General features: G+C 40.7%; 1 protein-coding gene across 1 annotated transcript in view; it reads left to right on the forward strand.

Moving 5' to 3' along the window:
* The window catches only part of RAPGEF1 (Rap guanine nucleotide exchange factor 1), a 184,749-nt gene that overhangs the window by 110,657 nt on the left and 57,100 nt on the right, over nucleotides 1-16,992 (forward strand). The window contains exons 4-5 of the mRNA XM_042781458.1: nucleotides 3,632-3,810; nucleotides 8,858-9,014. Of these exons, the coding sequence (XP_042637392.1) occupies nucleotides 3,632-3,810; nucleotides 8,858-9,014 (336 nt within the window). The remainder of the gene's footprint in view (nucleotides 1-3,631; nucleotides 3,811-8,857; nucleotides 9,015-16,992) is intronic.

Here is a 16,992-nt window from a genome sequence, read left to right on the forward strand (position 1 = left end):
GGTTTCTTGAAGTAGTGTTTTGTAGTTTTCTTTGTACTGGTCTTTTGTGTCCCTGCTAAGATTTATTCCCAAGTATTTTATTTTTTTGGTAGCTATTATACATGGTACTGATTCCGTTATATCCTTTTCAGAAATCTCTTTGCTGGTGCAGAGAAATCCAACAGATTTTTGTATGTTGATCTTGTATCCCACCGCTATGCTAAATCTCTCGTTTAATTCCAGTAGTTTTTTCTTTTTTTTTTTTTTACTGAGTCTCTTGGGTTTTCTATGTATAGGATCATATCATCAGCAAATAGGGATAGTTTGACTTCTTCCTTACCAATTTAGATGCCTTTGTTTTCCCTTTCTTGCCTTATTGCCCTGGCTAAGACTTCCAATACAATGTTGAATAGAAGTGGTGATAGCGGGCATCCTTGTCTGTCTGGTTCCTGTTCTCAGGGAAAATGGTTTCAGTCTCTCTCCATTGAGAATAATGTTGATTGCTGGTTTTGCATATATGCCCTTTCTTATGTTGAGGAATTTCCCTTCTATTCTTATTTTGCTGAGAGTTTTTATCAGGAATGGATGTTGGATTTTATCAGGTGCTTTTTCTCCATCGATTGATATGATCATGTAGTTCTTTTCCTTTGTTTTATTTATATGGTGGATGATGTTGATTGTTTTTCTAATGTTGAACCATCGTTGCATACCTGATGTGAACCCTTGGTCATAATGTATTATTTTTTTGGTATGTTGTTGGAGTCTTTTGGCTTAGGATTTTGTTGAAGATATTTGCATCTATATTCATGAGGGATATTGGTCTGTAGTTTACCTTTTTAGTGATGTTTTTGCCTGGTTTTGGCATCAAGGTTATGCTTGCTTCATAAAATGAATTTGGGAGGATTCCATCCTTTTCTGTGTTCTGGAATAGTTTGAATAGGATGGGTAATTTCACCCTCATTCTTTTTTTTTTTTTAATTAGGATTTGGGTGAAGATTTACAGAGTAAATTCACTTTTCATACAGCAGTTCACATATACTTTGTCTCATGTCATTGACCAAAATTTACAATGCAGCAGCTCCCCTCCCACTTCCTCCCCATAGTTACCTCCTCCCAGTGTCACCCTCATTCTTGAAGGATAGTTTCACTGGGTATAGTATTCTTGGTTGACTTATATCTTTCCCCTTCAGCACTTTAAATATATCATTCCATTGCCTTCTGGTTTCCACTATTTCTGAGGAAAAACCAGTATTTAATCTTATTGAGAATCCTTTGTATGTGACAGTTTGCTTCTCTCTCTACTTTCAGGATTTTCTCTTTATCGTTAATTTTTTAGTGCCTAGCTGTGATGTGGTGGCATAGTGCCTAAGGCATCTGACTTCTAACCAGAATGCTGGCAGTTCAAACCTACCAGCCAGTCCTCGGAAGGAAGGTTGGGCAATCTACTTCTGTAATGATACTGCCTCAGAAACCCAAGGCAGGGCCGCTGTGAGTCGGATCTGACTTGACGGCAGTGAGTGGTTTTTGTTGAGTTGTGATGTGTCTTGGTATAGAGATCTCTTTTGGTTTATCCTGCATGAGATTCTTTGAGCTTCTTGTATTTGTAGACCTGTGTCCTTCATTAGATTGGGGAATTTTTCTGTAGTTATTTCTTCAAATATTCTTTCTGTCCCTCCCTCTCATCTCCTTCTGGAATTCCCATGATGCACTTATTAAGTTTCTTGTTGTTGTCCCATAATTTCATTAACGTGTACTCAACCTTCTTGTGCCTCCATTTTTGTTGCTCTTCAGCGTCTATAATTTTAACTATCTTGTCCTCTAATTCATTGATTCTTTCTTCTGACTAATTACAATTGTTGGTCAGTCTTTCTATTATGTTTCTCATTTCAGTTATTGTCCCTTTCTGTTGCAGTATCTTTTTTTTTTTTTTCCAGATTATTTGTTCTTGCATTGTTTTCCTTATTTCTCTTTGCCTGTAATTTCCTTAGTTCTTTAATTTTGTGTAATATTATTGTATTACATTCTTTCTTTCTAATTATTATTTGATCATCCCTAAATGCCCTTTCACTCTTTCTGTCATGTTCATTTGGGTGGGCCATTATTTCTCTGTTCTTTGAGAGTCTTGTCATTTTTTGTTGGAGCAGTGGCATAAATTATTCTTGATTTTCCTTTCCCTTCCAACCAGCTAGGACCTGGGTAATTGACATTAAGGCCAGCTGGGGGGGGAGGTTGGAGAAAGGAACAAAAGTGTGTGTACCCATTGAAATGAGCTCTGGTGGTGCTGTGGTTAAAACATTTGGCTGTTAACCAAAAGGTCAGCAGTTTGAACCCACCATCCACTCTATGGAAGAAAGATGAAGCAATATGCTTCTGTAAAGATTTACAGCCTTGGAAATCTTGCAGGGCAGTTCTTCTCTGTCCTGTTGGGTTGCTATGAGTTGGAATCGACTTGGTGACAGTGGGTTTGCATACCTGCTGACTGCCAATTCAAAGGATCCCACAGTTAAGAGAAATTATTTGAGTGTGATAATTTGAATGCTGAAAAGTGCAGGGCTGTGTGTTTATTTTCTTACTAGGTAAATTCTCCTAGAAGTATAGAGACCATGAATGTTACTAGCAACCAGTGCAGGGTGGTGATTGAATTATTGTCGTCTGTTCTCTGGGTTCTTTACCTTTTCACTGGAGAGCATCTCACCTCTTCTAGCCCTGGGGTTTTCTAGGTCATTTGGGAGTGGCATATCATTTCATTGAGATGGGGTTGCATCTTTGAGTTGAACAATGTGGAATCTAATGAGAACTTCTGAGGGAATAGGTTTTGAAACCTAATGCCCCTGACCAGTCTTAAACAGCCCTTCTGATCTTCAAATGGTAGAAAAGCCTGGGGTTTCTTGATTTGATTTACAGGATGTATGTCTACCATGGGACTCTACTATTAGCTTTCCAAGTATCTAATAGCCATCAGCAAATTAGTCCTTACTATACTTAATGAGGAGCTCTGGTAGCATAGTGCCTAAGGCACTTGACTGCTCACCAGAAGGCTGGCGGTTCAAACCCACCAGCCACTTCTCGGAAGGAAGGTTGGGCAATCCTACTTCCGTAGTGATACTGCCTCGGAAAGTGAGTTGGGGCCGACTCAACGGCAAACAACAACAACATACTTAATGAGGGAGCTCTGGTAGCGTAGTGCCTAAGACACTTGACTGCTAACCAGATGGCTGGCGGTTCAAACCCACCAGCCACTCCTCGGAAGGAAGGTGGGGCAATCTACTTCCATAGTGATACTGCCTTGGAAACCCAAGGAAGGGTCGCTGTGAGTTGCCACATAACAACATACTTAATGAGATTAGTGGTGGTAGCTGGGTGTGGTTGATTAGGAAGTAGAGGAGGATAAGTGACTTTCAAGACCTCAGAGCAAATCAACCTTGAGTCCAGCAAGGGAATTCAGGAATATCTATAAATTATTTTTCTTCTTTCAAGACTAATCTTTGTGTCCTGATTAAAATCCTTAGAAAAACAACTTGGCTTCATTTGTGCAGCAAGAAGCCATCTCCATTCACTTCAATCTCAAGGTAGTTTACAGGAAATTTTATTTTTTCAAAATAGCTCCCTTTAATCTCTCTCCTCCCTCCTTGTGCTTAACGTTTCCTTTCAGAACCTGAGCTGGCTGGAAGAGAAAGAGAAGGAAGTTGTCAGTGCCTTGCGCTACTTTAAGACCATTGTGGACAAAATGGCAATTGATAAGAAGGTACTGGAGATGCTTCCAGGGTCAGCCAGCAAAGTGCTGGAGGCCATCCTACCCCTGGTACAGAGCGATCCTCGAATTCAACACAGGTGAGTTGCTCTGCAAGTCTTGGTTGGGTCAGAGCAAAGGAAGGCCTGGAGACATTTTGCTATGGGGTCACTTCAGACTCAAGAGTTACTAGGAACAGGCATTAGTGTCAGGAGGTTCTCCCCAGGCTATCATTTGGTGCTACTCCAAGATAAAGGTCAGAGTTATTCACAAGGTCTCAGCATTTACTTCAATCCGTACCATTCCTGGGGATATAGCCACAGTATAAGTCTGTGATCATTTCCTTGCATTAGCAGTAATCACAGTAATTTAGACACATTTCTCCAAGTACCTCAGTCACATAACATTTAACCATGGTTTATTATGACATTAAATCCTATGGACATCTAACCTGTTAAGAGTCCTCAACTGCTCAGATGATAGGCCAAAAGTGGTAGAGAAGAACCCCATTAGAGTATGGATTAGTGAAACACTTAACTGTATCAAGTCAGGATCCCCCAAACACAGCACCTGGATTCATTGAAAGCCAGCTATCAGCCCTTGCCCCCCAAGAAGCTTCTGTTAGGCAGTGCTTTTATTGCCAGAGCATACTTTCCCCTTAAAGATTGTATGAGCAGCTGCTCCTATATTATTGTTAAGTATAAAAAAAAAAAAAAAAAGGAATATTAAATGCAATCTTAAATGAAAGCCTGGCAAGAGCTGTTTCTTGGGAAGCTGTCAGATTCCTGTTGGCTTTTTGTTTTTCTTCCATAGTACCTGTGCAGGATAAATGCGTCTCTGTTTCAATTCCTTGAGATGGTTTAGTGTTCATATAGCCTCACGAGGCCTAAGTGCTTTCAGAACTTGGCAGGGGTGTACATATTTTTCTTCTTCTGGGAGATAAAGCAAACAGTGCTTTATTTCCAAGAAACTATCTGCCTTGGTTTCCACCCTGGAGTTTCAGCTGACCACTGTAGGTTGTGGTCCTTTGGCTAGATAAAAGTTCACTTGAGCTAGTTGATGGTGAGAGGAGTTTGATAAAGGAATCAATATGGTTTTGCCATGCTACATTTTCACTTTTCCATGCCATGCTGCTGCCCTTATAGGAAAAGCCTCTGAGATAGTGAGGCACTTCATTGCCCTGCTCAGTGGCCATGAATATAGTATCTGGTCTTTGTAGAGCTTTGAGACCAAGTACTACATCTGTCTGATAGTTTAACCAGCATCCAGCTCATAGGAGGGCTCAGTGATGGTTTCCTTTGAGTGAATGTACCTAACATTATATTAGTAATTGGGTAGTATGTACAATCATGTGCTCAGATAGCTTTTCAAAAATGCTCTCCTATGCTCCTGATGGTCTAACCATTCAAGAGTTAAAATCTAGTGGAAATAAATCAACCCCACATTATGAGAAAATGATAGAGTAGAACCTCTATTGGAATTTCAAAAGGGAAAGTTACAAGAGAATTGCAGGGACTTCCTGTAGGAGCAGCACTGGGGCCGGACCTGAAGGAAGGGTAGGAATTGGATTGGCATTCGGGCCAGGGGAAGAAGAGCAAAGGAGTGGAGGCCAGCCAGACATGGTGTGGTCGTAGGGACAAGACCTCTGAGCAGCCATACAAGCAAAGAGGGTGTGAACACTCTGGGGCATTGACAAGGGGGAGAGAGGGAAATGAGCATAGGTCTCCACAGCTGAAACCTGTATTAACAGGGTTACACTGCGTTGCTGTTAGAGTTGTTGCTTTCTACTCGAGAAGTTACTTTCTAGATGTGTAAACACTGCATAAGACTTGATTAAGTCATATGATGTTCCGTTTTTTTGTTTTGTTTTTAGTCTCTTAGGGAAGTTTTGTTATAAACATCCTCCCTCCAAAAAAAAATAAAAACCTATTGCTATCAAGTCAATTCCAACTCTTAGCGACCCTACAGAAAAACTTTTTTTTTTTTTTTGGTAGAACTGCCCCATAGGGTTTCCAAGACTGTAAATCCTTACGGAAGCAGCCTGCCCCATCTTTCTCAAACCACCGACATTTCTATTAGCAGCTGAGTGCTTGGCCACTGCACCATCAGGGCTCCCTGGTTTTATTATACTTGACAGAAATTATTCAAAGTCTATATACAACCAGTTTCTAGAGGGAAGAAGGGAAGTGGCCATAAGGAACAATGAAAAAACAGTTGTTGTTGTTGTTTTTTGTTTGTTTGTTTGTTTGTTTTTTGTTTTCTGGTAGTCATTTGGCTAATACCATTTAAGGGATTTTTCCTTCTGAAATTCTGCCAAAGCCAGTGGTGATATTTTTATTTATCTCCCTGAAATGATTAAAAATACATCCTCAGATATTTCTCTTAGATTCTTTCCAGCATCTCATTCCTCCCTCTAGTGTAGTTTGTAAGCCAGGAAGGTATTTTCCCTGTCTTTTGCATGGACTTTCTTCTGTCAGTTGGGTCCTAGCAGGCTGACTCTTCACCGTCCTCCCCTACGTTCTTGGGACTGTTGTTCAGGCCTTTGAATAAGCAGCTGGCAATTCCAAGTGAGCGATAAGTAGAGGATTCTCCTGTACATTGGAACACCCAATGCAAACTGCTCTGCTCCATTCCAGAAAGAGGCCAGCAGTGGATTTACTGGTGACATTTTCACAGCACAGGCCCCGCCTTTCTTTCTTAGTCTCCAGCACCTTGACATAGAGGAATATTCTGCTTCCAAGCTTATCAGTCATATAAAGGGGAGACATAATTGCCAAAATCTTTAGGTGCTTTCAGGAAAACATTACCATACCCCTCAAAAAAAACCATTGCCATCAAGTTGGTTCCAACTTGGAGTGACGCTCTAGAACAGAGAACCACCCCACAGGATTTCCATGACTAAAATCTTTAAAGAAGCAAACTCCCACATCTTTCTCCTGCTGAGCAGCTGGTTGGTTAGAACTGCTGACCTTTTGGTTAGCAGTCAAGTACTTTAACCACTCTGTTCCCATACCAAAAAAAAAAAAAACACTGCTATCAAGTCAATTCTGACTCATAGCTACCCTCACAGGGTTTTCAAGGTTGTAAACCTTTATGGAAATAGATTGCCTCATCTTCCTCCCACAGAGCAGCTGATGAGTTTGAACCACTGATCTTCTGGTTCACACCAAAGGCCTTACCCACTGTGCCACTAGAACTTCTTATTACCATACAAAGTAGGTAGAAATGAAGTATTAGTAAAGTGTTCTTTCCTCTTTTCATCTACTATTGCCCATAGTTTACAGTGTGATGTTTAGTGGAATGCCCTGTAAGGGCACATTAGCTAAAGGCAGCAGTCCTTGTTTAAAGAGGCGGGACCTGGCCTTCTCAGGAGAGAGGCAGGGAAGCATAGCTACAAGAAGTGCTCTCCGCTTCAGGAAGAGCCACATATGATCTAACACCAAGGAAAAGATCAGAGTTCTTGTTTTTATTCTCCTTTCCTAATAGAATAGGTCTAACACCAAATACTTTCCATTCATATTATCCTTTGAAGTAGCTAAAACCTGACTTTTTTGAGCTCCTGTTTGTGAATTTCTCTTGTTTCTAATGGGACTTGAAAAGTTTGCTTTCAGTCTCTCTGACTCTGATTTTCTCCTGTTGGGACATGCAAAGAGTGGAATGACTGGCTAGATGGAAATTTTAGGTCTCTGGAAACTTTTTCCCCTGCTTACCTGATTCTGAAGAGCTTCTTGTCGGAGTGTTATTTGGTTCAGGTTTTGGTTTTCAAACGGCTTTATTTTTAAGAACGGTTTTAATCGTGTCTTACAATATTATAGCTTTGCCTCAAAATTGTATCTTCAGTTCCTAAATATCTGCCTCATTCTTTATGTATTTTCTTTTTGAGATACTTTGAGAGTAGATGAGGGGGCAGCCCAGAGATAATGTCTATTTTTCTTACTCCTCTGTTGTAATGCATAATGTTTTAAATGGAGAAATCATCCTTTCCAAAATTCTAAGAGAAAATATCTTTAATTATTCAAAAATATCTGGGAGATGTAAGAAATCTTCATTTTAGCCATTATCTAAAACCATTGCAACACCCTCAAAGTACTCAGGGATTCTGTTTTATATGTGTTAGCATTACAGCATTGCTGGTACCTTATCCTTTTGTGAACCAGGGGCCATATATTGTCCACCAACATTTTCAGCCATTCAGATTTCTTGGGAAGCTGCTATCCCAGTTGTAGTATGTGCTACTACCTGGCAGAGACCTGTATAACTGCATGAGTCTGAAGAAACTGCCATCACCCCACCAGTCCTACCACCAAAGTCCACTTGGGACATATATGTCCCACATAATTGTATCAAAATTCCTATTACCTTAAAAAAAAACTTAATTTCAACATGCCTCTTATTATGAAAACACATGGTAGCAACAGAAAAATTCAAGTCATGAAAATGTTAACACTACTTCTTCCCTATACCAGCCTCAAACCCTAACATCTCACCCTGCCGCCACCACAAGACCCCTCACCTCCAATCTGTTATCTTGAGATAGTCTTCTGTAGTGTGTTCCTCTGACAACTCAGCTGTGGTTATAATATAGAGGATGAGGGAGCTAAGCCTATGTTAAGAGGAATGCTAATAAATTACAGATCTGTTCAAGCTTATGGTTGTTCCTTTAAAGGACTGCTAAAATTCCACAAACTTGTTGGCCTCTCATGAAACATCTAAATGAATTAATCTAACTCAAAATATGATGTGCACAATGCTTTGACCTAGTCCAATGATTAGCAACCAGGAGGAGGGAAGATGGGCACTCCCAGAAAGACACTGTCAGATCTTGTGGAGGCATGTGAAGTTTGAGAAAGCACATTAACTATTGTGATGGCACTTACATATATTTGGAAAATGAGAAAAACAGTTATAATGCAGACTACAATGTGAAGCTCCACAAAATATTTTTGTATGGATTTAAGGAGATGGGCTCAGAGAAGAAAATGTTTACTAAAAAGAAGTGTTCATGTTAAGAAGAGAGAGATTGAGAAACTCACCCTAGTCACTAAGAAACTGTTTGTGTGCTAAGTGGATAGTTTAAAGTAATGGTCATGTTTTAGATTTTTTTTTTTTAAAAAACACTCATGTTAAAAACTCTTTTCCTCCTTCTAGCTCAGCCCTCTCCTCCTGCTACAGCCGAGTGTACCAAAGTCTCGCCAACCTCATTCGTTGGTCTGACCAAGTGATGCTAGAAGGTGTGAACTCAGAAGATAAGGAGATGGTGACAACTGTGAAGGGGGTCATCAAAGCTGTGCTGGACGGAGTGAAGGTACTATGCATGGGTTCCAGGCAGTCCTGGTTAGGGTCTTAGCGCAGCCTCTCTGCTGCATGCTTATTGCATTAAACATTTGTTCCTGAACTTAATACATTAGAATGAGTCTTTGAACTTTTCTGGAATGGTATGCAGCCCAATCCGAAAGCTACTTAATTCTCTCAGGGCTAGTACAAATGGCTGTTAGAGCAATACAAGCCTTTGGAGTACTTGTCTCTATTGTTGGAAAAGCTGCCAAAAGCAATCAACCTTAATTGAGCATTGTATTAAATTTTCAGTGAGTTTTTATATCATAACTCTGACTGTGCATGGTTGCCAGCTAGACAAAACGTAATGGAAATTGTTTTGCATTGACATTTGACAAAACTCCCAGCATGTCAACTGTTATATTTTCTTGTTCTATGAACTTCAGGGATTCTTGGTTTAAAAAACAATAACAGGATTGAGATGAGTAAGAAGTGAAACGCCTGTACTTACTTGATTTGATATCCAGTGTGTGGTCTGTGTATGTACTACCCAAGGCAATCAGAAACAGCATAATGGAAAATGGTGAATCATAGTTAAGGAGGGAAGTGAAGGCCATAGATAACCTGGAACTGGGGTCCAAAGGACAAGGTGAAGCCCTAATTGAGAAAATAAGTCATGGTGGATGAGGAGCAACGCAGAATGTAGGGCATGAAATGAATGAGGGCCTATGGTTCAGGACTATGAATAGTAGGTAAATAGAGACTTGGATGTTATGGGAATCCATATAGTAGAGGAAAGAGGCCTTTGGGGCCCTGATGGGTTTGAATCCCAAGTCCAACACATATGATTTTGTGACCTTAGGCAATTTACAAAACTACTCTGTACCTTAGTTAACTGTTCTATAAAATAGGTATAGTAATACCTGTATTGTAGGGATGTAGGAAGGGTTAAATTAACTAATACATATAAAGCTCTTAGAATAATATCTGGCACTTAGTAATCACTCAGACCTTAAGCTATCTATTGTTAAATATGTGGGGCTAAATGAATACTTTTTGCTTTTTTTGCTGAAGATAATTAAAAAACAGTTGCAGCAGTATATGGAGAGGGAAAACCAAACCAAAAACAAACAAGGAGCTCTGGTGGTGCAGTGCCTAAGGCATTTGACTGCTAACCAGAAGGTTGGTGGTTCAAACCCACCAGCCACTCCACAGAAGGAAGACTAGGCAATCTATTCGTGTAAAGATTTACTGCCTTGGAAACCCAAAGGGGGTCACTGTGAGTCAGAATTGACTTGATGGCAGTGAGTTTGTTGCCAGAAATTCAAGCCAAATTCAGAACAACACATGGAATGAGGGATATCATTGCTGATATCAGATGGATCTTGGCAGATAGTACCAGAAAGATGTTTACTTGTGTTTTATTGATTATGCAAAGGCATTTGACTGTGTTGATCATAACAAATTAAGGATAACATGGGAATTCCAGAGTACTTAATTGTGCAGAATCTATACATAGACCAAGAGGCAGTCATTCAAGCAGAGAACAAAGAGATGCTGCATGGTCTAAAATCGGGAAAGGTATGTGTCAGGGCTGTATCCTTTTACCGTATTTATTCAGTCTGTATGCTGAGCAAGTAATGTGAGAAGCTGGAGTGTATGAGTAAGAACTCGGCATCAGGATCGGAGGAAGACTCATTAACAACCTGCTATCTGCAGCAGCATGATAAACGGAGAAGACGATGAAGTTGTCAAGGATTTTGTTTTACTTGGATCCATGGTCAACACCCATGGAAGCAGCAGTCAAGAAATCAAATAACAAGAATAATGTAGAATCTGCAAAACACCGCATAACGTGGATGAACTTGGAGGACATTATGCTGAGTGAAATAAGTCAGTCACAAAAGGACAAATATTGTATTAGTCCCTTATAAAAAGTCAAGGAAAAGTTTATATATTGGAGGACATTTTCTTTGTTGGTTACCAGGGGTGGGAGGGGAGGGGAGGGAATGCTGTTAGATGGAGATAAATATTGATTTGAGTGAAGAGAAGGGCAATGTACCAAATGTGAGTGACCAATATGGCAGCATTGAGGATGAGAAAGACATAGAGAGTTACATGGGCAGTACAGACAACAAATATGAACCCTTCTGCATATACAGTACTGAGTTGTCAGTGAAAGCAAACATGCGTATAGGGACGGATAGATAGGTGAACAAGCTAAACAATTAGGTATGTCTAAATGGAGAGTGTATCCAAGATCATATATAGGGTTGGCAGACAATGGGCCTATAAGTTCATGTGAATGATCAGAATTCCCAGGTGTATAGTAGAGCTGACAAGGGGCAAGGTTATGGTCATTGCTTGGTCACAGCCAGCTACCCAGAGGGACCGAGTAGTTGATCCTGCGGGCTTGGGACCATAGCCCGCAGGGGACATCAAGCTCAATTGGCATAACATACTATACAAAACATTGTTCCACCTACTACTTTGGCGAGTAGCGACTGGGACCTTAAAAGCTAGGAAGCTGCCATCTAGATGCAACAACGGGTCTCTCCTCGTCAAGAAGAAAGAAGAAAATCAGAATTAATGGAAACAATCAGTCCTAGCGACTGGTACACCATCCGATCTGCAACCTATACAACTATGAGACCAGAAGAACTAGATGGTGCCCAGCTACCACTGTCATCCACTTGGAAGGGATGTAGGAGATCCTGCATAGAGAGGGAGAACAATGTGGAACAAAACTCAAAATCATTTGGAGGCAAAAAAAAAAGAAGGTGGGGACCAAGTTTCCTGGTCCAATAGAGCCTGGTGGAACCACTGAGACTATGGCCCCTAGCTGCCCTTCAGGTCTGGAATTGAACCCACAACTGTGGTTTCCAGCCAAACAAAGTACAGGCATGTGAGTTAAACATTTACCTCAAGTAGACACACGCCCTGGAGAGAACAATCGTGGGAGAAGGAAGGGCTGCTTATGCACAGGGAGATAGCTCAGGGTACAGAACAGCATGAAGGGATGGACACTGGGAGGAGGTAACTGTGGGGAGGAAGTGGGAGGGGAGCTGCTGCATTGTAAATTTTGGTCAATGACATGAGACAAAGTATAAGTGAACTGCTGTATGAAAAGTGAATTTACTCTGTAAATCTTCACCCAAATCCTAATTAAAAAAAAAAAAAAAGAAAAGAAATCAAATAACATATTGCACTGGGCAAATCTGCTGCAAAAGACCTCTTTAAAGTGTTAAAGAGCAAAAATGTCACTTTTGAAGACTAAGGTGTCCCTGACTCAAAGCTGTATGTATTTTTCATGTGCATGTGAGAGCTGGACAATAAATAAAGAAGACTGCAGAAGAATTGATGCATTTGAGTTGTGGTGTTGAGAAAGAATATTGAATGTACCATAGAGTGCTAGAAGGATGAACAAGTATGTCCTGGAGGAGGTACAACTGGAATGCTCCTTGGAAGTAAGAATAGCCAAAAAATAAAAAAAGCAAGAATGGCCAGATTTCATCTCTTTTACTTTGGTCATACTGTCAGAAGGACCAATCCCTGGAGAAGAATATCATGCTTGGTAAACTTGGGGGTCAGCAAAAAGGAGAAGACCCTCAATGAGATGGAGTGACACAGTGTCTGCGACAATGGGCTTAAGCATGGCAACAGTTGTGAGGATGGCTTAGGATGAATGTTTCATTCTGTTGTACAACACAGTCAGAACCAACTCAGCAGCACCTAACAACAAGTGCATACTTTGCAAACAGATCTCTTGGTTTGACGAAACTTGCTTTCTAGACCCTTTAATCCAAAACTATAGTTGGTGTGCTTAGCCCAGGTCAAACAAATTCCTTTCCCACTTACCAATGTTATCAAATGCCTGAAATCTGCCTTCTTGGATTGACATTCTCTAGTAGCTCTGGTCTCTGAGTCGGAATCAACTCAATGGCAGTAGGTTAGTAGCTCTGGAGAATAGAATTAAGATTCCCAAAGGGTAAAAATTACAGAGAAGAGAAGAACAATATCTTTTGCTCCAGAAAAAAGTATATTGGCTTGAGAAGTCTTGGTGGCTTCCCCTCCAGCACTGGATGTATCTGTCAAATACTTTATTGACTTCATTTAGAGGGAGGCCTTACTAGATGACATCAGCACTTTCTCCTGATAACTGTCATGTTCTCTTAGTTCCAAAAAGTTATTAGGTCCTACATTATCTATTTCAACTAGTAAGACTCGAGGATATAGCCCAGGGTGGCCACTGTAATAAGACCTCATGTCACTTAACAGACTTTAGAGTACAGTCACATATGCTCTCCCATTTGGGGTCAGCAGGGCAGAATGAGACGTGTCCAGAGTCCCACTTCATCAGCATAGTCCATGTAGCTCTGGCTCACCTACCCTGACTATTCCTGTCCAGGCTTCTGGAAATGCTATTATTGAAAAATGTTATTTTTAGGTGACATTGTTAAGGTTTTCCTCTACCAAATCACTTATGACAAGATGTTCTAAACAAGTTAGAATGCCCAAAAAGGAAGAGATTGAGTTTCTACCCATAAAGCTATATGTCATTCCAAAATAGATTTCTTTTATGTTATCATTAAAGCACCACCCTATCAATTGAAAGGCATGTCTGAAATATCAATTTCTCTGATTTTCAAAGTGGCCAGAATAGAAGGGAAAAATGAAGAAAGAGAGAAACATAGATTATGAACCTGTTGATGTCTGAAAGTAAGTAACTTTTCTGTAGAACAAGGATTTTCTAGGTGAGGAGCCCTACAGGGTCAGTTTTGTTTCATTTATTCAAGAAGCCTTTATTGAGACCACCTGTGTGCCAGACAGTGTGAGAGAACTGGGAAGATATGATTAACAAAACCAGCACATCCCTAACCTTATGGAGCTTACAAGCTAAAAGGGAAAAAAAGACCACAAACAAAAAAATGAACAATTAAATCAGGACAAAGGCTACAAAGAAAAAATGGTACATGATATTGCTAGAGTGTGCTGGTCACCTTCCTTTTTCAGAATAGTCAGGAAAGGAGGAGAAAATTAAGCCAGAGCGTGAAGGATGAGCCGGAATTAGTCTGTATTATTGGAAGCTTTTTGTAGCTGTTGTCAGTAAGGGCGGTGAGGACAATGGAGACACTATGATATTGTCATTTATTGTTAAGGTGTAATAGTGATAACAAGCTAACATTTATTCAGAGATTTGCTACACTATTTAATCTCAGAACAACCTTCTGATCCCCTTTTACAGATGCAGAAACTAAAGGTCAGGCAGACAAGTAATATGTGACAAGGTCGTGACTCACATCCAGGCTTGTTGGACACCCGGAACTTGTGTACATATATCACCCACTGCTGCCTCCCACAAGGAGGTTCATGTTGTTTCCACCCCCAAGCCAGCTGACTTCCAGCCTCTGTCACTATCCTGATCAGGCTTAGGACATTTACTAAGCCTGTGTCCTGGTAGTGTGAGGGAGCCTCACTTAGCTGGGAGGGACCAGCACTGCAGAAATAAAATACGTTTATGAGGATGCCGTCATTTGGAGGAGATATGTTGGCATGTTCCTATAAACTGACTCACCATCTTTCAAGTAACTCATTCACTTGTTAAGTGGAATCTTTTCTATTTTGTTTGGAAGGGTTGAAAAAGTGTTTTAAACAGGATTGCTTTGTCTTTGTCTCTGAATGAATTGCAAGATTTATTATTTAACACCCCCTCCCCCAGTAAATGCCACTTGTTAGCAGTGTAATCTTGGGCAGCTTACTTCTTTAAGTCTCAAATAGCCTTAAAAACATTTATCCTGAAGATTTGAGGAAGATAATATATGTAGAGTGCTTAACACAAACAAATGCTGTTAAGTAGAGGAATATTAATTTCTAAAACCATTCACATGTACCATTCCTTGACAGTGGGTGTGGCTCTTTTTCATGTAATCATATAAATCTTAGGTCAAACTATAAACTTGTGTTATCTGATCTGGCCCTGGCAGGGACTTTACTGATGGGAGCCTGAGGCTTGGAAATGATGGGAGCTCTCCCAGGAAGGAAGCCTCTGAGAAACTTAAAGGTTCTCACTTTCCTTTTTCTTTACAAACCACACCTAGCCTGGGGCCTGGCTATTGGGGGACTGAGCCCTTCAAAGTCAAACAGATATCCCACTTTGTCCTTTTGCTACCTGCATTCCAACTCTTCCCAACTTACCAGTTAAATATCAACTTTTCCTTTTACTCAGACACACGCTTCTTTATTCATCTTCTTGGCTCTGCTTTGCCCTCTTTGCAAACCCTCTAGGGCTGTAAAACCTTCCCTGCAAATCTCAGTCTCAGACTTGAAGACCCTTCCTCCCAACTCTAACCACACACTATTTATTATTATTATTTTAATGAAAAAAAAAAAAACTTCTTTCACACATAAACTTTGGGGAACAGTTTATGGAACACAGCAGTCCTGTCATTTGACCATCACTACCCAGAAGTGGCTTGTGTACCAGATTCAACTTGTGTAACAACTGTATTTTTGAAAGGAATGTTTTGCTGACAATCAGTTAAGATTAGGTTTTCCTTTTGACCCTGAAAGTCATTGATAGTTTTCTCACTTTTTGGTATGACAGGATGTCCCAGGTTCATCTTGTGTTTTATTGAGGTCAAGTTTATTGTCATACAATTTGCTCAGTTAAGGTACATAATTCAGTAGTTCTTAGGACATTCACAGAATCTTGCAACATCACCACACTCACTTTTAGAACATTTTTATCACCCCAAAAAGAAATCTCCTACCTTTTAGCTGTCTCTCTACAACCTCCTGCAAAAACGGCAAGGAGGCCATGTGTTCTGACCTCCTCTAATCCCACAAGAGCAAGACAGGATTACCAGCAGTAACCCAAAGCCTATTCCTATAAGGCCAGACATGCTGCCTCCCTCCAGCCCTTTTTCCAACCGTTCCTCCCAAAGCACCCACCACTTCTTTCCTGGGTTCGATAATTCGCTGCAGTGGCCACGCAGAACTCACAGATTACAGGGTTTATTAGGGAAGCACCAGGCTACAATTCAGATTCAGGAAAAACGCTCAGTCTCTCTCCCAGCCCACCGTCTCTCAGCCAAGTCTCTCACAGTCTCTCCCCCCGCAGTGCATGTCCCTCAGTGTCCTACTCAGCAACGCGTGTCTCTTGCATCTCTTTCCCAGCAGCACGTGTCTCTTTCAGCAGCACATCTTCCTCAACCAGCAGTCGGAGCAGTTCTGCCTCTAGGAGGCCTCCTTTTGAGCTTGGCAGAGTGGCCAAACCAACCAATCATAACAACAGAATTCTAAGCACCTGAGAGTGAGCCTCCCATAACATTGCATTGTACCATGCCCAACAGAAATAACCCAGGTGGATAACATTGACAATCAGGAGCTCCTCAGTTGCTCATTCCACCACTGAGTTTACAATGACTTATGGGTAGAAAAGCCATACTAAGTAATTTACTACACTGCACCTCCCCAACCACCTCCTCTCCTGTTGGCAGTGGGCACCTCATCAGGAACACTTTCATTAAGTAGTTTGTGTGCCCCTCTGGCAAGCAGGGGCTTTGTCTTAGTGCCAAAAGGACAATGTGGAGATGAAAGGCACTGTGCTTCTCTTACTTTGGCACCAGAGCTCTAGTTTGACTTGTTGAAGGTCATTGAAGCTTTTCTAGTGCTTTGATAATTTTCAATATGAATAAAATGAATATGGAAATAAAGGATTACGTATTTAGAAAATACTCTTTTTGACTTTAGAGAACTAATGAGCCATGAACTAGACCAGTCGTTGGCTGCAGACCCATAGTCAAGTATAGTCTTTAGGTCTTTTAACCTGTGCCACAAGCTGACAGAAAAACCTAACATCCCTGTCAGGAATTCTGGTAACCCTTTCCTGTAAGAATCACTGCCATCTTCTGCATATTCCCAACAGCAGTAAGATTTGTGGTACTTTATTTTCTATATTTTGAAAACAAAATGAGAATTTTTTTCTAATCCCTGTCAACACTGAATTG

This window comes from Orycteropus afer, unplaced genomic scaffold (assembly GCF_000298275.1).
Source record: "Orycteropus afer afer isolate SDZICR_OR568_19922 unplaced genomic scaffold, OryAfe1.0 scaffold00123, whole genome shotgun sequence".
Taxonomy (NCBI): domain Eukaryota; kingdom Metazoa; phylum Chordata; class Mammalia; order Tubulidentata; family Orycteropodidae; genus Orycteropus; species Orycteropus afer.